The sequence below is a fragment of the Plectropomus leopardus genome, chromosome 3 (genome assembly GCF_008729295.1).
Source record: "Plectropomus leopardus isolate mb chromosome 3, YSFRI_Pleo_2.0, whole genome shotgun sequence".
NCBI lineage: Eukaryota > Metazoa > Chordata > Actinopteri > Perciformes > Serranidae > Plectropomus > Plectropomus leopardus.
The window spans coordinates 1,587,882-1,615,306 of NC_056465.1; the positions used below are offsets into that span (position 1 = coordinate 1,587,882).

The following is a 27,425-nucleotide window of genomic DNA, read 5'->3' on the forward strand; positions in this document are numbered from 1 at the left end:
ATAATAACAGGCTAATGCATTGCAGGGCTGTTCATTAATTTATACTGTCAAGCACAGGCAATACACTGGATTGATTTTGATAACTTAAAAGAAACCTAGGCCTTAACTGTACATGCCCACTGTACGCAACTACATGGACCAGAAAACCACTCCCATTCCATTCAGGTTCCATTCAGCATGCTTTGTACTGGGAATCAGTACAAAGCATGCTGGGATACCTGTGATATGGACCAAGGACAGGAAACCATTTCAAAAATTCAAACGGTGCTCACATCAACACAGCCACTCAGTCTACAGCTTCAGTGACTTTCTGAACAGCTTTGTGTAAATCCAGGAGATACTAAAGCTAATTTTTTTTCTGGTAGAGAAGATGGCAGGGGATTGTGGATGGATACAAGCAACCAGTGAGGCAGGACAGACACGAATTGAGGTAAATTGGTCGCATGTAGTGGGCATGCACTGTTAAAGTGTGCACTGAGCTGCTGTGTTATCTAGAAAATAGGAGTATCGGATTGGGACTCCTTATTGGCAGATGCTAAATATTGAATAACTTGGACTGGATTGGATCGGGGGTAAAAAACCTGATCTGGATCAAGAGAGGGAGGAGAGCTGGTGTCAGGGCGAGGCTGACCCGACTTGGACCGGGAGCTGTTCCTCTACCAAGCCTTCTTCTGGCTAATGTCTGCTCACAGGAGAGTGAAGTGGATGAGATGTGATTGAGGCTCACTCAGCAGCGGGAGATCAGAGACTGCTCTGCACACATCTTCACAGAGACGTAGTTAACCCCTAACATCTCAGATCAAACTGTTGCACTGGATGGACGGATCTTGTTGGGTGCCATAAGGACACAAAGTTTACTCTTCTGGACAGTTTTTAAGACAGCAGGCACAGATCAACATAAACACAGAGTGGAGGTCAACCTTCAGTCCACTGACAATCCATAACTGCAGTAAAGACCAATTAAGATCCACAAACTCAACCAGCTGCTGTTCGAAATAAACATACCTCTCAATTCTATGTGAAGTAACACTGCCACCATCAGTAGGTGCACAGAAAACATTTAATTGAATCCTTGTCTCAGTATACAAGCACCAAGGGGAGGATCCATTTAATGACAGAAGTATGTCCGACTCCACCATGGTAGATGGAGATATGCCCCCTTTCCAGTAGTTGCTTTAAACCTATATTAAACAGTCTATGATATAGACCCAATCACAATCATAACTGATATTTACAATAACTTCTGGGTAGAAAACCACCATGTCACGTACACAGTGCAGGGACTAGGAGCACATGCAGAAAACCTGGTCCAGTTACAGTCCGAATGAGGCGTTTACATGACAGAATAGCCTGACTTCCATGCGAATTATCGGGGTGTGTTAGTCCAATTTTGAGAAATTCAATTACTCCAATTTCAGTCAGACTAACATGTTTACATATATTTTAAAAGTCCAGTTTTAGACAGACTAAGATAATAATTCCAGTTTTTCTAACATTGTGTAAACATACTGAGAGTAACATTTGTCAGTTCCTACCTTCCCCAGTGTAATGTCGGGGAGTCCAGACTTTTTTAAGAACAAGGCAGCTTCTGTTGGTCCCACTCTCCCTGTATTCCCAGGGTCCACCTTGGAGCAAATACACACAGTCTCAGTACATTGTATTACTAGATTATATTTGTACCAAACATGTGAACTGCCTTTTGTGCATGTTTTACAAAAATTAGAGTTACACCTACACTTTAAAGGCAATAAACTTTGGTGCATCATCTTACCTGTCTGTAGAAGTTCTCATACACAGGGTTCCCACTAGACAACTGTGGCAGAGACAGAATGTTATTGCACCATATATCAACCAATGCACTCAGCTCTACAGGTGAGGTTCACTCATTTCAGCAGTGTATTCTTGCAGTGTAGTCTGATTTTTATGTCAGACTAAAAATGACCTGCCTAGTGAACTGAAATATGCCCTGTGTGGCCAGCATTGACTCAAATGTGTTGCAAAGTCAGGAGTGTCAGTTAGTGCTCATTCACATACGTGTTTGTCGCTAATTTGGGTTGTAGTGAAAGAGTGCTCGCGCCCTGCTGCTTATGATCAATGGCACAGACATCATTATCAGCTGCACTGCCATATTGCATGACTGTTGCGCAACCACACCAGGACAGACAGACGCTCCTGTGGGTGACCATCAGCCTTAACATTAGCTTGCCCCCCCGTGAACATAAAGACCTGACAGCCAACTCACACCAGCAGCATTACTGAGAGCTTAACCCGGGTTAGTTCGGGCTAGCCAGGGTTAGCCTGCTGTATAGCCTGCCTTCTAGCCTTGCGAGCGTGTTCATCTCCATCCCCAGTACTGAGGATCAAGGCTAGGCTAGCTAAGGTCTGCTAGCTAAAGGACTGAACGTTATCACACTTTCTGAAGCTCTGTTAAATATGCGTGCACATGCCGGCCTGTCTCTGTCTTTGTGTACAGTTTACACGGTGTCTGTTGTCTTTAAATAGTATCAGTACTGAGTTAGCTGTATGTTATGTCGTAACTAGCTAAACGGTTAGCTAGCTGCAGTTGGGGGTAAGAAGCCCGCTACCTAACGGTACTGCAATAGGCCTTCACCGAGCAGCTCACTGCCTTATCTCAGACTGCACTTCAAAACCTGTCCGTGTCTTTTTTAGAGTAAAATTAAAATACAGTGTCAACAATGGTGCACACTGTGTCATGCTATGGATTATGATAGCCTTAGGACGGAGTGCAGAGCGGTAAATCGTTGCATCTTTACCTGGGTGAGAGATGTGAGAGCTGCCATCTTCCCTGTTGCTGCGGGAACGCACCCACCCTCCCTCTCCCTCTGCCTCTCCCCGGCAACACTCCCCTCAGAGGACACACCGAGCCTCACACTCCCGCACACACACGGCTGCCCAAACTCCAGCAAAGATGCCAGTGATTTAATGTTGCCCATTTTGTCTGCGAAATCATGATTTTATTTCGCTTTTAGTGCATCGTCAGGATTAGTTCGTTCATTCAGCATAAATATTAAAAGGCAAACAATTCAAGCTTAAACTGGTTTGCATTTAAGGCATGTTGTGATGGAACCACATTGGTTTATGTCATTCTGTGATATAACAAATCCTGAGGTTTTGCGTATGTGGGGTTTAAATAAATAAATAAATAAATTATTATTATTAATATTATTTAAGGTCCAGTGTGTAGGATTCACTGGCATCTAGTGGCAGGGGTGTAGCACTAAATTCTGGGTCCTATGCATAGACAGTCTGTCTCTAGTAAGTCTGCGTGTTAAGATCATGGCTGTGTTAAAGGGAAGTCAAGATGCTGCAGGGGCAAGACCTTGTGGATGTTTTGACTAGACTGACACAGCGGTGTGACGAGTGAAACGTATTGTTTAAAGATGATTCTCCTGTTACTCTTAAGTTGTTGGTATGTCTTTTGCCATGCATGTGTGTTGTGCCAAAAGCTTCTCTGATCAGATATATCCTATTAAATATATTTTCAAGTAAGGACATCTGAGGCTCACGGAGTTAATTTCAGTCCTGTTCGAGTTTATTTCACTACACATTAAGTTTATTTAATCATTCATCTAGTTTGTATTATTATTTATCGAGTAACGACGCAGCGATGGTGGCGGCGCATGCAAATTTTTATACTTATTACAGTTATTAATCCAGTCAGTTACTTCTACTTAGCATTTTTTTAAACTTTAGCTTATTAAACATACTTGTGTTCCACAATGGCACAGGGACGTCTACATGGTCTTTGTGTCATCAAGAGAACTAGAACAGAATGAGAAGCTGTCACATGTTGACCTGATTAACAACCTTACAGCAGATAATACACGTGTGGCTCGGTAGAGACTCCAGCAGCTGCTGAAAAATGCCCGTGCAGGGCTAGACGAACCCATTTTGCAGCTTTAAGGAGCGAGGGGGGCTTCAGAAAGCTTCCACTATTTCAATTTGCAGGTTGTAACAACCTGAAACTTCTGGTGTGCCAAGCATGCAGGAGAACTCAAGCGGGCAATGCGACTGTCCCTGTGTCTCTGGAGCCAGTGTTTGCTTTGTCTGTTCTAGGCTGCTGTAAAACAACATGGTGCACTCTGAGGAAGAGGATCAGCACTGTATGTAGATATAAACAGCTCATTCTAATGTAATGAAATTTTAGATTTTCAGATATTATACACTAATTAAATCCTAGTTAAGAATAGTTTTATCAATTTCTGCCAATATTCCCCCTAAATCCTACACAATTAAAACAAAAGAAGCTGCAAGAGTTGACAAATGAAGACCATTTCAATTAATAACGTTTGTGACTTTTGCTTACAGGACTGCTTCAGCAGACATGAGGCACTAACACCTCCTGTCTACATCAGTTCAAACTAACCTGATGAGTGGACCTGACAGTGAAGTATGCCAGGCTTACATTCATGCTGGCACTTTCATAATAAAACATCACCCTGTCTCACCCACTTTGTAAAAGCCATTTATTTTACACAATGCTTTAACAAAAGTTTTTCACAACTATTCAGCAAAACCTCCACTAGTGTACTTAAAGTTGAAGTATTTTTTCTTTTTATAAACCCAAAAAACAAACAGACAAAATGGGTCAAACAACAGATCAACACCACACTGGTGCTTTCATCATTCCTAGCCCACTGCCATGCTATAAATAACTCTGTAACAATCTCATGCAACCAACAGCCCCTCACAGCTAAACAGTATTTGTCACAGTAGTGCCTTCTTCCCAAAAGTTTGTATACCTCATTTACAGCATCCATACATAACTTCCAGTTATTTCCAGTTCCAGCACAAGGAAGAGAGGGAAAAGGACAGACAGCAAAATTAATGCTGAAAAACTATGTTTTGTTGATTTGGCTTCTAGCACTTATTCAAATTCCTTTCAGTCCACCTTTAAAACAAGAACTCATTAATTATCAATAATTAAAACTATAATGATGATCACCAATGCTGGGTCGATCGTCTGTGAAATATCCACTTTCATGTTAACTCTATGTCCCTTTGTAAAATAAAACATGTTCAAAAGTCTTATTAACCATAAGGCATAAAGGAGCGATGGCTCAAACTCTTACAGCTTTCAGATGCATAGAAGATGTGAGACAAATGCAACAAAAAAAGATTGTCTGAAAGGAGGAAGGTTTTTGATCATTCCTGTTGATGAAATTATTACACGACTTTTCTTTTTTAAAAAAGTTCAATATTTAGCTAACAAAACATGCTATGTGGCACTTTATAATCAGCCTTCAAATTCCTTCATCTGTAAAACCAAACAAGCAATCCCTCCACAGTGAAAGATGATAATGACTATTCAAGCTGAGCACTGCGTGTGGGTGTGCCCTCCTGTCCCACTGAATATCCTATCACAGCACACATAATCCTGACAAGTAGTCATTATATACTGAGACTCATTCATTGTATGTTCAAAAAAGAAAGCAAGGTGTTGAGACAGTTTTCACTGAACATTAAATTTCTGTTTTGGGAAGCCTATTTCTGCTGCAAAAATAATAAAAGATTAAAGACATTTTTTTTTAAATAAGAAAAGTTAAAAGAAAAAAATATATGTATATATACTCATGGTGGGTTGAAATGAAATGAAATAAAAACAATAAAAAATACAGTAAGTTAAAAATAAAAATAAATATTTATACTCGTATTGAGTTTAAAGAAAAGTTTTTTAAAAATTTCAAAATCAAGGTCAAAATTCAGATGTACTCAGTAAAACTGTAATGTCTTACTCATTGTAAGTCAAAACAAAAAAAAGATGCAAAGTGAAATACTGACTGTGACCATGAACCTAGTCAACTTTTTATCAATGTCAAAATAATGACACTTTGAAGAAATCGAGGGAGCAAGTCAAAATGAGTCAGAAATTAATACAATTTTGACTTAAATGGTCTGAAATTTCACTCATTATTTTCACATGGACGTTCCATTAATAACATTTCAGTTTTTTCTTTTTATGGCAGAAATGGGCTGCAAGGTTGACATATTCCTGCAACATTTTCTTTCATCTTGCAGATATCATTTTCTATTTGCATGCCTAATAAAAGGTTAAAACACCACCTGAATTTGTGCTATTTTGTAGTCTGAGATATTTTGAATGTTTTGGGATTTTTTCCAAGGATAAAGAAGCAGAATAAATGAAATGATCAGACCTGAACTTTAATATAAAGCAATGCTAGCTTTCAAACCATAAGTCAATAGTTTGCATCACATTTTCAGGTAAACCCAACATGGAGGGTTTGCCAACACGTTATTTTGTCATGTTTATATTTCTGATAGATACACTCTGTGGTGTTTACACTGATGTGAACAGTCGTCTAAAAGTTTGACCCATGTTGTACAGGCAGTCTGTGAGTTGCCTGTTGTCCTGTGAAGGTGATGCAGACTGTTGGCGTGTTTTCTTGCATGACGTCTCTCAGTGTGATCACTCGGCACAAGCGGCAGCAGTAATGACAGCAGTGGTGAGGCACAGCTCAGTGTGAGCTGCTACGATGATCTTCACAGCTGAATGGAGGGGAGGCAGCACAGCAAACTTTGAACAGCATGTCGTCATCATCACTGTCACCCCCATCATCAGACCACAATCACACGGCATGAAAAGAAATGTCCTCTTTTTCTCCTGTCCTTGTTCCTCCCAGGTGGACTTTGTGTGGAGCTGTCATCTCCTCTGCGGCCTTCTGCTGAACGGTGGTGATGTGTCAGGTGATGTGTGCTTACTCGTCGTCCCATGTTTGCTGTAGCAGGAAGTTAGCAGCTAGATTCTCGTTCTTCTCACAGGCAAAGTAAGCCTGGATGACTAAGCCTTCAGGAAAGCCCAGCGCTTTTAACTGAAACACAACATACATGTTAGTTAGTTAGTTAGTGTAAAACACACCACTACAGCTGCGAGATTCTATCATTTATTTCCAAACCAACCTTTCCAGTCGATTTTGAATTTGTTCTGGTGTTCACTACATCAATAAAACATACAATCAGGGCACACACACTTACTTAACCAGGAGTTATGTATACACCAAAGTTTTAAAGAAGCATTTCACTACTGGGAAGACAGTTTTTTTTATAAAACTGTCTGTATCTTGGTTTATATTTGATCATTGCCGCTTGGTTTGACTGTTTGATCTCAGTTTTCAGAGTATGGTCTGAGTTTGAGAGAGAGGAAGTGAAAGTGAAAGTGAAAGTGAAAGAGAGAGAGAGAGAGAGAGAGAGAGAGAGGAGGGTCTGTTTCTTCATCTGCTTCTATCCAGGCACTGGTTAGATGGAGGGAAGTTTACTACTTACTACCCACTTTGTTATGAGCTGTTGGAAAATTGGCAAAGTATCCCTCTAAGAGATTCACTCAGTGGTCACCTCACTCTCTGCACTATGGTGTGTCACACTGCTCTATGACCGCACACCATACACTCCCATCAGATCAGGAGAAATACATCAATACTCACCTTTAGTTTAGAAAACTTGCTTGTTGCTTGTGACACAGTGTACACTTTAAATGTTCAAATAAAGATGTGTGCAGAATGTGTTGGTGATTCCAACATGTTTAAAAAAACTCTTAATATTTGATCACAGGTCTGTGTACTTTTGCAAACCGTTAAAAAAGTCAGTTTTTACCCACATTTTATCAGAATACAGTTTTGCATCGCAGTGCAATGGGATTTAAAAGAACCCCTGGTTACTGACCCTCTCAATGGCCTCCTTCTCCTGTGGGGTGACCTGGATATAGTTGGTGTGTGGCGACCCCTGGGCCTCAGCCCCCTCCCCTTCTGTGTCTCCACCTCGTGGCTCATTCAGCATCTGCACAAAGCGCTCCTGGTGCTGTGTGATTTGCTGCAAGTCATACATACAGAACAATAAGAATACTACAGTATAGTGTATAATGTACAGGTCCTCAGTCCTGAGCAAAAGTAACCAAACACAGAGCAGAGAGTAACTGCCCATTCAAACTGCATATCTAGATCATTCACAATAGCAAATATTATTTAATATAATTATAATATAATATGCATACTTAGTTGTTGAGTATTTGGATGTAACAGACATATGTAGAATATAGCTTTCTTATTGAATGCTGATACTTTTATCAAAACACTTTCAATCAATTGGATTTAAATTTCTAAAACTTTTGCAGTAAGAGAATCAAATCAGATAGCTCCTTATGTAGCAATAAAACTGTTCTGAGGGTAATACATTTTTACCAATGAATTTCCAAAAGTTTTCATTTCTTTTCTATATTTTACCCTATTTCCATGATTTAAGGTTTAAAACAGGTAGGCCTACATAGCAATACATTGCAAAACACACACTTCCCAGGCTTTTGCAAATGAGAAAAGTGCTAGTGCTTGCTAACTTGCTTGTTAGACATTCCCACCACCGTTAGCTGCACATGCCAACAGTCTACAGCAGCACATATGAGTACTTCACAAAATGTGAAGGCCACACACTTTTGGGGGGTATAGAAACTGCAGATCCTGTAGATGTCAATTAATTATCAAGTATTCTACTGATTTATCCATCAATTAATGGAGTGTTCAGACAAGAAATACTTATGTTTTATTAAAGAGCAATAGTTGGTGTACAAAAGAGAAAAAAAGACAGGTCTCTTAAATGAACAACTAATTGGTTTTCTTTTTAGAAAAGTTCACATTTTTTCTGCTTAAATAGCAATAGCAAGAACTAGGTTTTCAATTGCTACTACTGTGCTGCAGCAGCCTCCCACTGAAGCTATTGACAGCTATCCATTCATTCATTCCAGTAGAAACTCACAAAAATCATTTCGCGTTTTATCACACTGACGGTAAATATTCCTGAATCTTATGAGGCTGCAAATCTCAGAGTGAAAGCCTTGGTTCATCATCAGCTTTTTCACATTTTCCTGTTTCTATCCTGATGTGACATCTTGTTTATTTCCTCCAAAAGAGGGTGCAACCTTGGCGATAACGACATGCTGGTCAGGTCTATGTGTATGACGTGATACTAGTGACATTTCAACAGTAACATTTTAAAGTAATAAGACAAGAAAGGTATTCCACATAACATTAGACATGTTTTTGTTTGTTTAGTTATTTTATATGAAGATATTTTGAACAACCAAAACCATGTATATTCACAGCTTTTCCAAAACATTCTGTTAATTCCAAACCATTTCTAGCCTGTTTTTCTAATGCCATATCTTTTCCATGAACCATGGGAACCATGTATAAAGAATACTGTGCAATTTTTCATGACAGCCCTCATTTTCATATTGTGTTCAAAGTTCAAAGAACTTTTTGTGGCATATGGGTCACATATGGTATTTTTTTTTTCTTTTGGTTAAGTACAGCAAAACGATTACAGCACAAAGTGAACAAAATGCCCTCTGAATAAGTTTCTTGGTGAGACAGTCGTATAAAATTCTCCCAGACTAACATCAAAAGCACTTTGACCTGGGCTCACAGTCCTCCTTCCCTTACTGTGCTGTTATTAGTTACATATACAGTATATAATATCTAACAAATGGAGATGTTGCACAGTATTTTTTATAATTTATTTACCTCATTGTTTATGTTATTTTATATGTATATTACATTTTTAATGTTAAATCATTTAATTAAAAATAATTTCTGTTTAAGTGAGAAAGGCACGAGCTCACCTGCGAGTCGGCCTATATGAACGGGGTTCTGGTAGTGTTCTTCAGTTGGCCGTTGAACAGAGAGAGAGCAACTGAAGAACAACCAGTGATTATTTTTTTTATATATATATATATATCAGGTAGGTAAAACGTAACCAAAACCCTCATATGGTAAATAGAGTAGGCCGCATTTACTGATTTATCTGTCTGTGTGTTTTATTGTTATTATTTGTTGTATTGTTTAAGGATATTATGCTTTAATATTAAGTTACATTTGTTACCGGTTAACGTAAGAGTCGCTACCGTGTAGCGCATCTTCGGGGAATTAAGCTTTTATTTCTTTTATTTTGACAATTTGGACTGTAACAAAACTCTAATTACGGTTTGGGGGATTGTAACAATCGTTAGATGTAATCGATTTGGTTTCAAAGTGTCAAATTATAATGTTATCATTGATTGTTTAGCAGTTGGGGTAAGATTAGCCTCTGAATACTGGCGGTAGCCAAGACCTGTTGCCATAGCAACGATAAACATCCAGGTCAGGACATGGATGTATTATAAGGAGGGGGGCATGTGAGGCGAGGACAGGAAGTTGTTTCATTGTAAATAGAAAGTTGATACATTTTATTTAGCATAACCATAGGCTTAAAATAGTAAAAGGAACCTGTAGGAAATGATTATTTTAATTTGTAGCTTGTACAGTGTAGTTTAGCATAATCCTTGAATTAATTTAATGATCTGTAAATAGCATGTATAATTATACTTGAGTGCAGTCTTTGAAAGATTTAATGTTTCTGTAAATATACCAGTCATTAGAAATTTAAAAGAATGTGTAAATACGTTTTGATATACTGATACTGATTTAGGCCTGATCAGTTGGACGTTGAACGGAGAGAGAGCAACTGAGGAACAGCCAGTGATGGCTTTTTTTATATATATTTCAGAATAAATCTTTGATGCTTGGATATATGTCTACCCTAAGCCTGAAGTGATTCTTGCAGTGTGCAACAGAAACACTGCATTCCCTGACAGAAAGCCACTGTGTAAGATGAGTGTGCTGGTGTGGTACCTGCAGCAGCTGTGGGTTGTCTCTGCCGAGCTGCTGCAGAAGGGCCGGGAGGAGGGCTGGGTTCTGTTGGATGATCTGTCTCATCTGCTGGAACTGAGGCTGGTTCCTCAAGAACTCCAGAGGGTTCCCTGTGGAGACAGAACCTCCACCAGCAGAGGGAGGCTGGCTGCCAGAGACTGACCCTGCTGATAGGGGACGGGGTTGTTTAGTGTGATAGATACATTTTCCGGGAGAAGATTTATAGACAAATTAACCAGATGGGAAAGTCTGTTTCTGAATAGTCAAGTAAAAATGAATGCAAACTTTTAGATCCAGAGATATTAACAAATAATTTTCACTTTTCCTGCACCTGCCATTACGCTGCTCCATGTGTGTCCAGAGTACGCTCTGCACTCCAAGTATATGGTGCAATCAATAACCAAACAGTACATATATTCCAACAGTGCTCCCAATCAACAGTCATGCTAAAAAATAAATACATTACATAAATGTGGCGGCAGATGTTTTGATCACAGCAGGCCACCGCAAAGAAATGTATGCTTGGGAAACCCTGCAGAGTTAGTCATGTTGTTCTTTGCTCATTTCAGTTCAGTTCAGTTGTCACATCATGACAAGAGCCAACTCAAAGACAACTGAGCCAACTCCATTAGCTGATGAAGACTAAGACCAAGCTCTGGAAAAAGGTACTAAGTGGACCTTGGGTTTAGATTGTTTGGTCAGATTAGTGATGCCTAGTTAAAAATAACTGCACACTGACAGCTAAGTCATTAAACATTTGCTCCAGTTCACAGTTTTGGTGAGGATCAGAACAAACAGAACACCAGCTTGCTCAAATACATTTTCTTATTTAATGTGGACAAAACAAACAGAAACAAATATGTTTCAGCTTCAAAGTCATCATCAGCCATCATCAGGCTGATATGTGATATCTTTGAGGGCCAGTGTTCTATTTGTTTACAATGAAGCCTGTCCTTCATTCGAAAAATGATGCAATGAGTGCTTTTTACCATATGAATAAAGCTGTGCGCAAGTTGTGGCAGCCTGGTGTTTCTGGTCGACCAATGAAGTGCATTAATCCCTGCAAACTCCACTCCAATGGTTCCTGTGCTGTGTTCAGGTGTTACCCCCAGAGCAGAGGAACACTCCCATTTGCCCCACTGGCTCATAGATCTGGGGTCATCAGGGGTGAGCCCTATAGTTGGACTCTATTGCCCCAATGAATAAATAAGCATAGATAGAAGAGATAAGCATGTGCTCTTACTGTTTGGGGCCACTGGGGCCGCTGGGGCCACTGGGGCCTCTGGGGCCACTGGGGCTGCTGGGGCCTGTTGTGGCTCTTGTGTAGCAGGGGTGGAGGGGTTGGATGGAGCACTGTGTCTAACTGGCTCCTGCGGTGGCAGATCACTGGCCTCTGCTGGAATACCCTGCAGGTCAGAGACATTCAGTCTGTTTACATGATGTTAGAAAAAGTGGAATTATTGTGTTAGTCCGTCTAAAACTGGACTTTTAAAATACATGTAAACATGATAGTCCAACTGAAGTCAGACTACACTGAATTTCTTGAAGTCGAACCAACACATCCAGATAATGTGATCTGAAGTAAAACTATTCCATCATGTAAACACCTCGGCTGGGCTTTAACTGGACTAGGTGTTCTGCATGTGCGCCTAGTCGCAGCACCAGCGTCCTTCGATGTGTACGGATAGGGACAGTTTATTACTTATGAGGGAGGAAGGGATGCTGCAAAACGGGAAAGGTATTTTTAAGAAATGTACGCGCTAAAGAGGGACCTGCGTTTTAAATTTTGGCTTAGGTGAGGGACATACAACTTGAAAAGCTAGTATTTTATATTTATTTTAAATAAAAAAAGTCGCCCCCCTCCTCTGATAAAAAAAGAACAGTCCCACAACACCGACACAGAAGCTAAGCGATGTCCTGCTGTGGACAGGGCTGCAGCGAAACAAATTATAGCCACTTAAAAAAAAAAACAATATCAGCTTGAGTGTACATTATATCTGAATACTGTCTTCTCTTTACCTTCCACAACAGCTGATGGGGGCAGTGGCAGAGCAGCAGTGAAGTAAAATGGTCTGGTGTTTTTGATACAAAAACTTCAAATCCCCATCAGTAAGGGCGGTCTGACAACAAGGTAAAGCAGTAAAAATACACTTAAACTGATGTTAATTTTTTTAGGTGGCTTAAAACTGATTAATGACAGCAGTCTGCTTAGTGCCGTTTGATTATATATGCATAATGCGGTGGTTTTCTAATTGAAAGTTTTTGTAAATAAAGTTATGATTGTGATTCCGTGAGTATCTTAGACTGTATAAATAATAAAGGTTTACTGCAACTAGCTGAAAGGGGCATATCTCCACCTACCCTGGTGGAGTCGGACATACTTCCATCAATAAATGGATTTTTCCCCGCTGCTTGTATACTGGGACAGGGACAGTGGTTCAATTAAATGGCCTAACTGAGTTATGACTGTGGCTCAACTAAGCTGTGCATGGAAATGTACTGACTGACGTGGCACTCTAAAATACGGAGACAGGCAGAGCTGTGTATAAAACACACAGGCTGATTAGACCCTCACCATGAGGAGATACTCCACTGCTCGGTCTGGGTTGTTGTAACTGGCTCTGAGAGCAGCGACTACCTGCTCCCGCTCATAACCCATGGACATGATCTCTGACACCAGGTTCTCATAGGCTGGGCCTGTCACTGTGGAGACAACAGGAGGCAAAGCAAGTCAGTGGAAGTTGAATGAAATGAGGAAGTTATTTTCTTACTCTAATGGAATAGTCATTAAATGCCTTAATTAAACATGCTACATGGAGTTATTATGCCAATGCACTGTTGATAGCCATGGCTGGAGGCTTTATGTTTTCGGCTTGTTCGTCCATGCCTCTATCCTATTATCTTGAACACAGTATCTAAAGAATGCCAAAAGGGAAAGTTTGGCACAAACGTTCTCTTGCATTCATGGATCATCCACTGAAAACTGCAGAACTGCTTTCATGTCAGTTGAGGATATTTCAAGACTCATTTCTGATTGTGGAGTCGGGTTCCCTGCATCTGACTATTACATGGCCACTCAAGTTCTACTGAGAACTATCAATGGCTATGGGAGAGGCTATCTGAAAGTGTGCGCCTTTATACCCACATGGACAGTTCATCATGTTGAGACTAAAAACACACACAAAGGCTCACAGTTGTTGGAGAGAGATCAGGGAGCCAGTGGGACACAGCTGCACACAAGAGGCTGCACACAGGTTTATCATCCAATGCGAACATTCAGAACAGGTATACACACTTTGTCTTTGGAAACATTATCATACCAGCAAGTTCTTTCAAGCTCTATTAACCAGGCTCTACAATTTAAAGCAGAATATACCCATATACTATACCCATGCAGTGGTGTTTTTTCATTTATCACACAGGGAAGAAAGATCACAGATGTATTACCAAGTATTGATGCTGCTTCTTCAAGAAGGCCCAGCTCATCAACAAGGCTTTGGGAGAAAGTCACAAAGAAAAACAGACTGTGTAAATCCACAATACAATGCCCATACTATTACAGTAAACACAGAAAGTAGAAAGTAGCAGTGAGTTTACATTTTCACTTGTTCAGAGGAAATTAACCATCTGAACCAGGTTTGCATGAACACAGGCTTTCCCAGCTAACTTAGGTTTTCTAACTCCAACAGGTTTGTTGGACAACCAGACTAGTTAACCCTTTGAAACCTGGAGCGACATCACTTTTTTGTGGTGCCTTCAGATGCCATTCACAAGTATTTAAACCTTTGAGCCCTGAGCAATTTGGTGGGAAAGCGGTGATGAGCAACTTGGTATGAAACGTTCCACAGACTGCAAGAAATTAGTAGATTTATATTAATTTTTTTTTAAGATAGGGTAAAATGTCTAGGGATAAAATAAAAAGCCAGGGAAAAGCTTTATTTGTAATTATCACGGTTACATATTTAAAATCATATTAAAGCATATTAAAGAATTGTTAGAATTTTAAAGCACTTTTTAAAAACTTTATTTTTGTTGTTGTTGGTTTTTTTGTTTGTTGTTTGGTGTTTTTTTTTTTTTTTTAATTTTCGGGTAATTTTCGTGTATTTTTTACTAATTTCTTGCAAATCTTTTCCTCATCTCTTGCTCATTGGCTTCCTTGCATGTTTTTAAAAGAAATCAAGCCTATTTGCTCAAGTTTCACAGGGTTAACCTCCCAGTGTAGACAAACAAAGGTATCCCCAAACCTGGCAGCAGTGGAGTGGACTTGTGCAGTGGCAGATGGTTGATTCTCAGCTTCTTCCCTTGGTTTTTCTTCTGGCTGGGTAGCAGGGGTGGGGCGGTCTGCAGGGGCCGAGGCCGGGGCTGTCTGGACAGCTTCTGGGGCTGGAGTTGGAGCAGGGCCGGAGGCTGGAGGAGTAGCTGAGGCAGAGGCTGGAGCTGAGTCTGGGGCTGTGTTTGAGTCCAGAGCTGCTGTTGCTTCAGCAGAAACCGAGGGGGTGTTTTCTGGAACTGGGGTCGGGGGTTCAATGGGAGGAGCTGACTGCGGGGCAGGTGTGGGTGCAGACACTGTATGTGTGGGTGTGGAGGGCACTTGTGTCGGACCGGAGGCTGAGGGTGGTGCTGGAGCTACAGCTGCTGGAGGGGTTGGCTGAGGGGCTTGAGGAGGAGGAACTGGTTTAGGCTGAAAACACATTTGAGAAGTGATCAGTGTCATGTCGATCTGATTTGTGAAGATAGCAACATTAGCTTGACCAAGTGATGAGTTTGTATGTTATATTTCCATATCAGCATATCGCCTCACATTATCATTACTAAAATAAAAGCTGATAATATAAAATATATATGATATTTATATACGTATCTAAATAATGGCTAAACAGATAGCCTGGTCACTGATAAAGGCTGGGTAAAAAAATAAGAACCTAAGAACCTGTACTATGTTGTATTATATGGTGAATTCCGTGCTATGTACTGTAATTTCCACATCATCAATTCTATCTGTAAAAGAGCAAAATCATGTCATATTGTCATAGCCACAGGTTGCAGTTTGTCATTTTGACAGGGTGAAGAGTACAGACATGGATACATGACAGTTGAGCTCCCCAGATAATAACACAACTCTTTTGCAGACTATGATGGACAACCTACCTCGTCCCTTCAATATTTTGCTTTAGTTTTTCTGCATAGACTGTATAAACTATGGGCATAGCTAGCGTGACGCCACCCACTGAATTGTAGACTGCGATTTTGAAGCCTTGAGTTTGGCATTTCAGCCATCACCATCTTGGATTTTTGGAGCTAGAAGTGACCATGTTTGGACAAGAGGGTGGAGTGTGGAGGAGTGAGAGTTGGATCTGACTGGACTCTGGACTGGACTCTGACGACATGTCGAACTTCCTGCCCATCTCCAATTTCTCCTTTCTGTCAAAAATACTCAAAAGAGATGTTGCCTCCCAAATCAAGTCTCATCTCTCCCCATAACTCCCTCGAACCATTCCAGTCCGGCTTCTGTTCCTAGCACAGCACAGAAACATTTCTCCTTAAAGTCACCAACGACCTCCTCCTCTCCTCAGACTCTGACCATCTCAACATCCTCGTCCTCCTTGACCTCACTGCAGCCTTCGACACCATCAGCCACACTATTCTCCTCTCCCGTCTGGAACATTCCCTAAACATTACCGGCACTGCTCTCTCCTGGCTCAGATCCTACCTCACCGACAGAAAACAATTCATCCATACCAACAACTGCTCCTCCTCCATTGCTCCTCTGCCTCAAGGCGTCCCACAGGGCTCGGTGCTTGGTCCCCTCCTTTTCATCATCTACCTGCTCCCCCTTGGCAACATCATCCGTCCCCACGGTCTTCATTTTCACTGCTATGCCGACGACATCTAGCTCTACATCTCCACTCCGCTCAAAACTTCACCCTCAATAGAAACAATTGCACCCTCTCACCACCCCCCATATCCTCAATCAGGGTATCATCTTTGACAGTCAACTCTCTTTTAATCAACATATAGCTCACATTACATCCAGACTCAACTACTGCAATAGCATCCTGTATAGTACATCATTCAAAGTCCTCAATAAACTACAATACATCCAGAACTCTGCTGCCCGCACCATTCACCCACATCCGCTCCCGCGACCACATCACCCCTGTTCTCCAAAATCTCCACTGGCTCCCTGTCCCATACCGCATCCAACTCAAAATCCTGTTCCTCACCCACAAAGCCCTCAACCACCAAGCCCCCTCCTACCTTACTGACCTCCTCCATCGCTACGCTTCTCCCCGCAGCCTTCGTTCCTTTAACGTCAACTTCCTCTCTCCGCCACTCAGAACCTAGCACCGAACCTGGGGGGACAGAGCCTTCTCCATTGCGGCCCACTCCCTCTGGAACTCACTCCCCAAACATATTCACGAATGTACTGACCCATCCATGTTCAAATCACTGCTCAAGACTCATCTTTTTAAACAAGCTTTTAAAGTGTGATTGTGATGTGATGTTTATGCTGTTGATATGCTGTTTGTTTATTTAAACGTGTTATTGATATGATTGTGCTAATTTGCGATGTTTTCTTTTTTTTTTGTTGTTGTTGGTGGAAATTCTCTAATTATTGTACAGTGTCAAAAGCGCTTTACAGATAAATGTATTATTAATAACTTGCAGACAGCTTGTCACTCAAGCTGCCGCGCAACAAAATATGCGGAACTTTAAACCTTAATAAATTGTTGTTTTTTTAAAATATATGTCTACAAAAAATACACTTTAACACAAACCCAACAAATTATTTGAAAAGATAAATTGGTCTATTCATTACTTTTTTTTAAAAATTATTTACCGTACACAACATTAATGATAGGCTAACTGTTACCCTTGAATCCTTGAGAAATCATGTGAGCTAGTTAATGCTAAATAAATGTGCAGCGTTTATACATAATGGCAAGGTGAACTAGTAAATGCACATCTACTTGTTATTGAAAATATTAGCCAGTTACTTGTGCATTTATTCCAAGTGTCCGGACAGTCTTGTGAGCCACAATGGATGGTTTGAACTTTTTGAGCAAGAGACTCTGACACATCGTCCACCTAAGAAACCACCAGGCCAAGGGCAGAGGGTGAAGCTAACGCACTTAGCCATGCTAAGTCAGCCTGCTGCTGACTAAGCAGCTACAGGCAGTGTAAACAAGAGAAGACGTAAAAAAAATCCAGAGAATTATGTCAAGTGAAACTCAATATATACAATATATGTAGTAGGGGGTTCCTGCACTGTCTGTCTCAGAGCTAACGGGGCCTTGGCCTGAAAAACTGTGAAGATCCAGTGAACTAAACCCTACAGTGAGCTCAGTACGCTTTTGGTGATGCGAAAAGGGGTATGCTAGATTCATCTCCAGACACACAGAGTGATGCTTTGCTTTTTTGTGTTGTTGGCAATCAAGGCATTAGCTGCGTTTACACTGCCTGTTCAAGGCAGGAATAACACGCCATTATACTGCCTCGCTGTTCTTAGCTGTTCTGTTCTGTATATAACGTCCAATAGAAAAAAGGGGGGACAGAGTGGTCTCGCCTCTGAGTCGGTAATGGAGGTAGCAACAGCACTGAAACAACTTCTGAATAAAAGGGACCGCCAGCAGAACAGGATCACAGGCAGCAGGAGCTTGACGTTCTGACCACGTGTCATGTGTATGACCAACCAAAGGAGATTTAAAAAGCAGCTGTTAGCATAGCGGCTAACTCAAAGAGGAGGAACAGCTGCCATTTATGTCCGTAAACTGGGAAAACAGTTAGATTCAGGAGCTCCTGACCCTTGGAGAAGAGGACAAAATCAACTGTCAGCAAATAAATTGCGATTGACATGTTATGCTTTTGTTAATGTTTAGAAAGTGCTACCAACACATATACAGTATGTTAAAATAGAAGTGGACACTTGTGTGTTAATCGACACAGCGGTATAAAAAGGAGACTTTGTTGTGGCCCTGTGGTGCCATCTCTGTGTAGAAGTAGCTATACAGTATACAGTATGTTAGATCCCTCCTTGCTGGTACAGCCATAATTAATTGAGTCCCCTGGACCAAACAACCAAACATTTTACTGCTACTACCAACACTCTTTTCAACAAAAATACTGGGTGGAGTCGGGTGGTGAGAGGGCAGAGACAGGGGGCTTGTTTGGTGACGAAAACATGCACGCTGGGAACCAATCTTCCTATAGCAAAGTGCAGTAGCCAGGTTTCAACCTTTAGAAGGCAGTAACAGAATACTTCAGATTTTAATACTTTGCACTCAGATGTCATGAGCTGGACCCTCTCTATCAACAACACTACTAAATACCTGTGTATAGTGTTTTCAACCGAAAAAAAGTGGTCTGGGGGTTTTGTTACTACAAACCCAATTCCAATGAAGTTGGGACGTTGTGTAAAACATAAATAAAAACAGAATACAATGATTTGCGGAACCTTTTCAACCTATATTGAATACACTACAAAGACAAAATATATCATGTTCAAACTGATCAACTTTATTGTTTTTTTGCAAATATTATTTTAATTATAAATATTCATTTTGAATTTGATGCATGCAACACTTTCCAAAAAAGCTGGGACTGGGGCAACAAAAGCTTGGGAAAGTTGAGAAATGCTCAAAAAAAACTGTTTGGAACATTGCACAGGTGAAAACGTTATTGGAGACAGGTGAGTGTCATGATTGGGTATAAAAGGAGTCATTCATAAGCAAGGATGGGGCGAGGTTCACCACTTTGTGGGTGAGCAAATAGTCCAACAGTTTAAGAACAAGGTTTCTCAATGTACAATTGCAAGGAATTTAGGATTTGATCGTCTACAGTCCATAATATCATCAAAAGATTCAGAGAATCTGGAGAAATCTCTGCACGTAAGCAGCAAGGCCGAAAACCAACACTGAATGCCCCTGACCTCAGTCCCTCAAGCGGCACCCCATATACAGAGGTTGCGGCCACAGCGGCCGTGGGTTCGATTCCGGCCTCGACCCTTTGCTGCATGTTGCCCCCTCTCTCTCTCTCTCTCTCTCCGCCTTTCACGCTTAAACTGTCCTGTCCATTAAAGGCAAAAAAAGCTCAAAAAATAATCTTAAAAAAAACAACAAAAAAAAACCCGACCTCATCCTGTAAAGGATATTACGACGTGGGCTCAGGAACACTTTCGGAAAATCATTGTTGTCAGTTAACACAGTTCTTCGCAACATCTACAAGTGCAAGTTAAAACTCTACCATGTAAAACAAAAGCCATATATCAACAACACCCAGAAACACCCCCGGCTTCTCTGGGTCTGAGCTCATCTGAGATGGACTGACGCAAAGTGGAAAAGTGTGCTGTGGTCTGATGAGTCCACATTTCAAATTGTCTTTGGAAATCATGGACTTCATGTCATCCAGGCCAAAGAGGAAAAATACAGTCCAGACTGTTATCAGCGCAAAGTTCAAAAGCCAGCATCTGAGATGGTATGGGGGTGTGTTAGTGCTCATGGCATGGGTAACTTCGTGGTCTTATTTTATTACTATGCTTCTCCACATCTGTGAGGGCAGCATTAATGCTGAAAGGTACTGTACATATAGGTTTTGGAGCAACATATGCTGCCATCTAAGCAATGTCTTTTTCAGGGTCATCCCTACTTTTTTCAGGAAGACAATGCGAAGCCACATTCTGCACGTGTTACAACAGCGTGGCTTCGTAGTAAAAGAGTATGGGGTACTAGACTGGCCTGCCTGCAGTGCAGACCTGTTTCCCATTGAAAATGTGTGGCGCATTATGAAGTGCAAAATACAACAATGGTGCCCCCGGACTGGTGAGCAACTGAAGTCGTACATCAAGCAAGAGTGGGAAAGAATTCCACCTACAAAGCTTCAACAATTAGTGTCCTCAGTTCTCAAACACTTATTGAGTGTTGCTAAAACGAAAAGTGATGTAACACAGTGGTAAACATGCCCCTGTCCCAGCTTTTTTGGAACATGTTGTAGGCATCAAATTCAAAATGAGTAAATATTTGCAAAAAACAAAGTTTAACAGTTTGAACATTAAATATCTTGTCTTTTTAGTGTATTCAATTGAATATAGATTGAAAAGGATTTGCAAATCATTGTATTCTGTTTTTATTTATGTTTTACTCAACGTCCCAACTTCAATGGAAATGGGATTTGTATTTAAGCTACTTCCTGTAAATGTTTCAAATTACATGCCTTCTAAGAGTAGGATGCCCTTTAAGCTGCTGGCTTTTAAGGTTTTTATTGTGAACGGTCTATGGAGGAAGTCTTGAGTACCTCTGACTTTGGCTTAATAGCAACCGTAAACACAAAAGTTCAGTAATACCCCAGCCCTTTCCCACCAAAATTAGCAGATACATGTGCGTTTGTATGAATTTCCATTCCATTAAAAAGCCAGATGTTAGTGGGTGTTTGCAGCTTTTTTCTGCAGTGGGAATGAGACTTAAAGGACTAGAAATAATAAGTGAATGTAGATAAAAACCAGAGCAGCACAGTGTAGTATGACATGATTCTGTCTACTAACCTTGGTTACCATGACCACCACAAAGTTCTTCTCATCGATTTTGTACTCTTTAAGTGGGGTGTCATCATTTAAGATTTTGCCTGTGACATTAAAGCACAAACAGCAAATTAGAAAAGATTAATAACATGTTTTTTTTAGAAGAATTTAGGGTACTCTTTACATGGAAAAACATGGGACAGAATCAAACATAAGGCAGACATCACCTTAAATCAAACAGTGCATGCTGTGCATGAAGCACTAATAACCATCTAATCATTATGAATACTCATCATGTGAAAGATGAGTTATTCTCAACATGACTTTAGTGCTTTAAGTAAGCAAAAAAGCATCAGGTGCTCTGAGGTAAGAATATAATTGATGATGTGGGAGCTACGATGTGAAGTGTTGTTTCCAGCCAATCATCTACTACATGTGGACACCTAGGAGTGTATTTTGATGAATCTTAGGTACTGTAACTACGGTTATTGTTAAATATATACATTGAGCAATGATTTTGAAAGAAGATTAAAACAGGGAAAGAAACTGTGAGTCATCGTCATACATTATTTTAACAAACACATTTGCTGGATAAACAAACCAAGCATTTTGTGGGCCCTCTGTATAACTTAGTATGATGGTTCTGTGTGTTTTTTGTTCTGTAGCTCAGTCAGTGTCATTATCTGACTCACCTGCATAGATGAGTTTCTGTCCTGCAGCAGGAAATGCATCTTTTCCTCTGTCCTTCTCTATTTTCTCCTTTAGGGCTACCACCTGGAAAACAGCAGAGGAAACACTGATATTAATAATACAATAATAATGAATGAATGATCATGAAAGGGCTGCAGCTCAAAATGCTTCACAATAAAAACAAAATGCAACACAAAAAAAGACAAATTTACACAATCGAATGACAGGTGGTGATAAACAAGATATAAAAGTCAAAGGAAAAACTGCAGAGACCAGTAAGAATAGTAAAAAATAAGAGAATTGATATAAAGTGATAATTACAAGAAAACTGATATTACATAATAATTACAAGAATTACATTAGTTAAAAGCCAGACTAAATAAATATTTTTTCAGTTGAGATAAAAGTGTTCAGAGAGCCCACTTCTCTTATAGCTTTTGGAAGGGTATTCCAGCTGCGCTGCCTATTTTCTTGTGCGTATAATTTATATTTTATTACTGGCTGTAGAAACCGTGTACACCACTGCTAAACAGCCTTCTCTGTTCATCTGCAGACTTTTGCATTGGTTGCTTTGTATATAAAAATCTCTGCTTGCGCTGGTTGCTTCTTATCTGTGTGCATACATGTGTAAAAACTATGCCCAATATGGATGGCACTTTCACAATATGTTTTTGATATTGGTTGCCAAGGTGCACAATAACCTTAGCAAAAAAGCTTTACATTATGCTGCTGTTCTTCTTGGAAAAACTTACAGAAACTGCCTGAGCTGATTACTCTAGAGGAATTTCACTCAGTTGTTGACTGAGAAACTAGCACTCTTAGTTCATGTGATTGCTTGTCAAATTTTCAATGAAACTGTTTTAGAAAATTGTACATATGTATGTATTTAACTGTTATTTTGTGTTGCATTTTAACTGGATGTTGTGCTTGCTCGCTGTGGTGTTTGACAGTTGTATTGGTCTGCTTGTTGTTTATTACTTTAACAATGTTTAATGCTGCCCTCTTGGTGAAGTCGCTCTTGAAAAATAGATTTTAAATCGTAATAAAACTTTCACCTGGTTAAATTAATGATATCTATAGAAGTGGCATAATCAATAGAAATAAATGTTAAAAATTCATTGGGAGAAATAACCCATGGTTGGATTAGGACACACTCCTGCAATTACGGATACAAAAGCTGCCAAATATGCTCCATGTGAGGCACTCAAGAGCTTGCAATGCCCTTATTTATATAAACTGTATGAAAGGAGCTATACAAGTTTATTATTATTATTATTATTATTATTATTATTATTTTATATTTTCAGGAAAACAGCAAATGTAGAACATTTTAAGTAGAGTGATTGGGTGTGATGATGTTATAGATTAGATGAGATTTATTGTCACTGCAATGAGTGAGTGCCAGGGCAAAGAAATACACTTTAGCGTCTCACCAGTAAACAGATGAACTTCTGTAAGTGATAAACAAACAAGAGAGCAAAGCCGCAGTGATTTAAAGAATGGACATCAAGTTCCGCCATGGATGTTTGACTCTGCCTAGCAGTTTTTAGTCATGAAAAAGCAGCACTGAATCAACATTTTCAGTTTTGATTTGTTTTGTTTTTCAAAAGGTAATCCCAATAATTCAGCAGTTGAATGCCGTTTATGGTGTGTAGCTCGAACACTTATGGTCATTAGGATTCACGTGATACCACTTCACAGCAAACATTATTAGCTCGATTTAAAGTTCTCCATGTGACTTCTATATAATCAGAATATTCAAAAAGGCTTTGTTGTTCTCTATGATTAAGGTTTGCTGAGCAGCTTTTTCATTACTACATTAACAGACAGGAGGTTTAAAATATTGCATCGTCATTCATGGTGAGCCACTGAAACAAGTCAAACACTGTCAAGTTCAAAGAAGAAACAGAGGCCATTTCCGGTTAGTGTTTTCAATATAAAATTTCCAAACTGCTCAGACGTCCCCTGAGAAGCAAATTCAAAGCTGTTCAGACCTCTCTATTAATCGGAAAGATTGTATGTAATACAAACAAATAAGGTATATATGCCTTGGCTTGAATCTCCCTAAAACAATTTAATGTTATCTATATTATTGTTGATATTCTTTTATTTTCATGGATTTAAAAAATGATCATGTTCACTGTTCTAAAATGAACTGTATAACGGTAAAGTGTACTTTAAAATGATCGAAAAATAAATTCAAGGCAACCAACGAAATATGAAACAAAATTTTACTGCATTATTACTGCATTAATACTGCACATTATTGTCATTAAAGAGTGTTTGGATAAAAAGCTCTGCACTGAACTGAAATGAATCTGAACTGATGAAGATGCTCGCCCGGTTAGTCAATAGACGATGTTACACTTTTAATGTGAAGGGAAACCGCTCGTAGACGCGTTAACACTAGCTAACTTAACGTTACCTCACATGAACTCCGTTACCTTAAGAACCTGCACAATTGCTAACTTGAATGGCCGCATTTTTATCACATTGACGTAACGTCACTTTTTAAATGAAAAGAATAACTCGCATCGCTTTACCGCGACTGGCATTCTTTTTTCACATGAGCTAACATTCCCGTATGTATGCAGCAGCCTCCCGGCCTCACCGTGTTTACTTCAGCCCCGTTAACTTCTACTCACCGTCAGTTCTGGGTCTATCTCTATTTTGAACGTCTGCTGTTGGAGGGTCTTCAGTGTTATCGTCAGCATGTTTCCTCGCGGTGTCACACACAGCTGGGGTCAAAAGCAGTGTACTCACGGTAGTTAGTGTAAGCGCTCTTTTCGCCCAGTGTTTGTGGAAGTGGCTGTAGCTAAATGTATGTGTGACTCAGCTGTCTGAGCGGCGCTGAGCAGTCAGGGAGCAGCCGGACACACGCGCCACCTGCTGCTGGACACAGCACACTGCAGGCAGGACTGCACTCTGCCGCCTTCATGTTCTGCAGGAAATATCACAACTCAGATACAGCAGGAAATGTAGATCTCCTCATGCCATGTTTATCTGACCCTGGCTGTTTTCTTTCAACATAGATGATGTGATGGTCCATAGGTGTATCCATGTAATACTTCAAGGGATAGTTTTGCTACTTCATATATCACATTAATATGTTTAACATATTTATTTATTTATTTATAATTTCACTTTGTGCTGTTATTCTGTCATGTACCTCTTATTTACAGTTTGAGTGATTTACGTATTTATCTTTTATTATTACTATTTTCTTTATCCATTTATTTATTAGTTTATTTCCTTTTTTTTATCTTTCTATCTAAAGGTTTTATTCTGGTGTTTTGTCACTTATGGTAGCGTTTCCTCAGTTCCAGGTTTTAATTAGTACACATGCTGTATTTTTTTGTGCTTTACTTAATCACAAAGGCTCGTTTTTATTCATGTATATTGTGTGCTTGGTTTACTGTTTGAAGCACTTTGTGTTACAGTCTGTTTGTATGAAAAGTGCTATACAAATATTGATATTGGTTAAATATTGATAGATTAAAGGCATAGTTCAGGTTTTGTTGTTGTTGTTTTGGGTTTTTTTTTTAAAGGGGTTATATGAGGTTATTATCCATAGTTTGTGTGTTACACGCAGTAGACCTCAGTCGGCAAGACCCCGGTATAAACAAAAGTCTGACATGGAAGCTAAGTAATGTACTGCTGTGGAGAGGTAAGCAACAGACCATATTTTAGTCACCCAAAAAATTAATGATTTCCAAAAGCAAAATGAAGCCCTTGCATTGCTTCATTCAAAGTCAGACTCCATTGAGAAAAACAGTGATTTAACACAGCTGAACACTGGAGCTGCTGGTAACCACTGCATCAAACAGTTAATTCTTTGTGTTATTTTGTGACTTTTGCATTTCAAAGGATTAGCATACATGGGGAACTAAAGCCACCAACAGCTTTCCCGTCAACATTTATATACTATTTACATATATGGTATATGGTGTGTGTGTGTGTGTGTGTGTGTGTGTGTGTATATATGTGTTGTGTGTATATATGGAACCGGTTCCATTCCAGTTCCCGCACCTCATTTTGAAATGTTCAGAGCATTTTGACCAAAAATAAATTACTTCGAAACCTGGAAAATTGGATTCTCAGTTGGAACCAAAAAATTGCATTTTTTTCTAGAATTACATCAGCAGGCATGTCATATTCTAAAGGTAGGAAAGACAGGACGGAGAGAGGCAACAATGGAGAGGTTAGGTGAGAAATCACCGACAAAAGAGTGTGCACATTAATCATTGTTCCATGCTTGTTTTTGGATAAAACAAATACCAGTTGTGGATTGTGCAAAGCCCTCTACTGATCACACATCCTTGATTACAATGATTCGATACTGGTGGGAACAATTACTGGTTCACTGGATAACACCAAGGTTCCAAAAGTCCAGAACATGGCATGGCCAGTTCAAGAACCAGATATCATATGGCAGTAAAGGGGTATCAGTGTCATCTGGAACATTCTTTCATCATTTATCTTCTCTGGAGCAGCTCTGGACTTCATACTTGATGACATCAGTTTTAGCTCTAGTTTTTGGATTTGGGGCAGAATTGCTCACATTTACTTATATTTCTGGACAGACTTAGACTAGGGTTGGAGGAAATGGAGAAAATCAAATATAACGCTATTTTCAAACAAATACCTCGATATTGTGACGACATTGTAGGGATGACCACTGGCGCTTTCAAAAAATCCTTACACAGTGAGACCATGGCGGTGAAGGCAAATAACAGATCAGTCTGGTAAGTTTAGAAAATATCCTCACTTCACTGTAAAGCAGCCTTTAGAACCAAGACAAGAAAAAAGACCTTGATATTACGATATCCAAAATCTAAGATGATATCTAGTTTCACACCACGATATTGCTACCATATTAATGTATTTCCCAGCTCTATCTCAGACCACAGGAATAACGTATGAATTTTGAAAAAAGGTGAGGTTACCCTTGAAAACAAGGGTGGACATCGTAGTTTTATTTTGTCCATCATAGTATCACCCATAACAATGGGCTTCATGCAAGAACAGATATACCAATGTTTTTTTTATTTATTTTTGTTCTTATCCACCATTTGGTCTTATTTTATTACTATGCATCAATTTTTGGGATTCACCAATGTTTTCTTATTTTTGCTCTTTCACATTTTCCAAGTGGTCGAGAGCACTCTGACCAAAATAAAAGAAAAACATCTCGCTTTCACAGTTCACAAATTGTTGCCCAGGTCTAGGAAAAATAAGTTTTATATTTGAGAAACATTTTTAAAAAATGCACAAATATAATTTAATCAGATTTAGATCATGTTTTATAGTAAATATAATGACTGAATTATTGCATTTGTGGGCTAAAGCTGTACTTTGTATACTGATTCCAATGACTGTCATTTTAATTAGTCTATCCCTTTGCTGACCAGAGAGGTAATGAAACTAAGTACATTTACTCAAATACATAGTAAAGTACAAATCTGAGGAGCATTACTTAAGTATTTTAATCCTGTGCCACTTTCCACTAC

General features: G+C 39.7%; 2 protein-coding genes across 8 annotated transcripts in view; both read right to left on the minus strand.

Moving 5' to 3' along the window:
• Window positions 1-2,820, minus strand: part of eps15l1a (epidermal growth factor receptor pathway substrate 15-like 1a) — a 49,663-nt gene extending 46,843 nt beyond the window's left edge. For all 5 annotated transcript variants that reach the window (XM_042515495.1, XM_042515480.1, XM_042515487.1 and 2 more), the window contains exons 1-3: window positions 2,775-2,820; window positions 1,772-1,813; window positions 1,536-1,625 (exon numbers count right to left, since the gene is read on the minus strand). In XM_042515495.1, the coding sequence (XP_042371429.1) occupies window positions 1,536-1,625; window positions 1,772-1,813; window positions 2,775-2,801 (159 nt within the window). In that variant the 5' untranslated portion in view covers window positions 2,802-2,820. The remainder of the gene's footprint in view (window positions 1-1,535; window positions 1,626-1,771; window positions 1,814-2,774) is intronic.
• A 3,342-nt stretch (window positions 2,821-6,162) lies between these two features.
• rad23ab (RAD23 homolog A, nucleotide excision repair protein b) lies at window positions 6,163-24,790 on the minus strand. 3 transcript variants are annotated; one of them, XM_042512891.1, is made up of 10 exons: window positions 24,561-24,787; window positions 21,918-21,999; window positions 21,250-21,329; window positions 14,957-15,393; window positions 14,160-14,206; window positions 13,288-13,415; window positions 11,956-12,118; window positions 10,695-10,876; window positions 7,699-7,845; window positions 6,163-6,851 (listed from the first exon to the last, which is right to left on the minus strand). In XM_042512891.1, the coding sequence occupies exons 1-10, from the start codon at window positions 24,627-24,629 to the stop codon at window positions 6,738-6,740; spliced, it is 1,449 nt and encodes a 482-aa protein (XP_042368825.1). In that variant the 5' UTR covers window positions 24,630-24,787; the 3' UTR covers window positions 6,163-6,737. The 3 variants fall into 3 exon arrangements, with proteins under 3 accessions (XP_042368825.1, XP_042368817.1, XP_042368835.1); XM_042512883.1 differs by having other exon boundaries at window positions 10,695-10,879; XM_042512901.1 differs by lacking the exon at window positions 21,250-21,329 and having other exon boundaries at window positions 10,695-10,879; window positions 24,561-24,790.
• Window positions 24,791-27,425: the final 2,635 nt, after the last annotated feature.

What these genes read in the sequence shown, in the direction of transcription:
- rad23ab (XM_042512883.1), bottom strand. Translation starts at nt 24,629, where the DNA reads ATGCTGACGATAACACTGAAGACCCTCCAACAGCAGACGTTCAAAATA. An exon ending in TGGTGGTCATGGTAACCAAG is followed by an intron (nt 15,394 to 21,249) that starts GTTAGTAGACAG and finishes ATGTGTTTTCAG; the next exon opens with CCTAAACCAGTTCCTCCTCC. An exon ending in CAGTGGAGTATCTCCTCATG is followed by an intron (nt 12,119 to 13,287) that starts GTGAGGGTCTAA and finishes TCTGACCTGCAG; the next exon opens with GGTATTCCAGCAGAGGCCAG.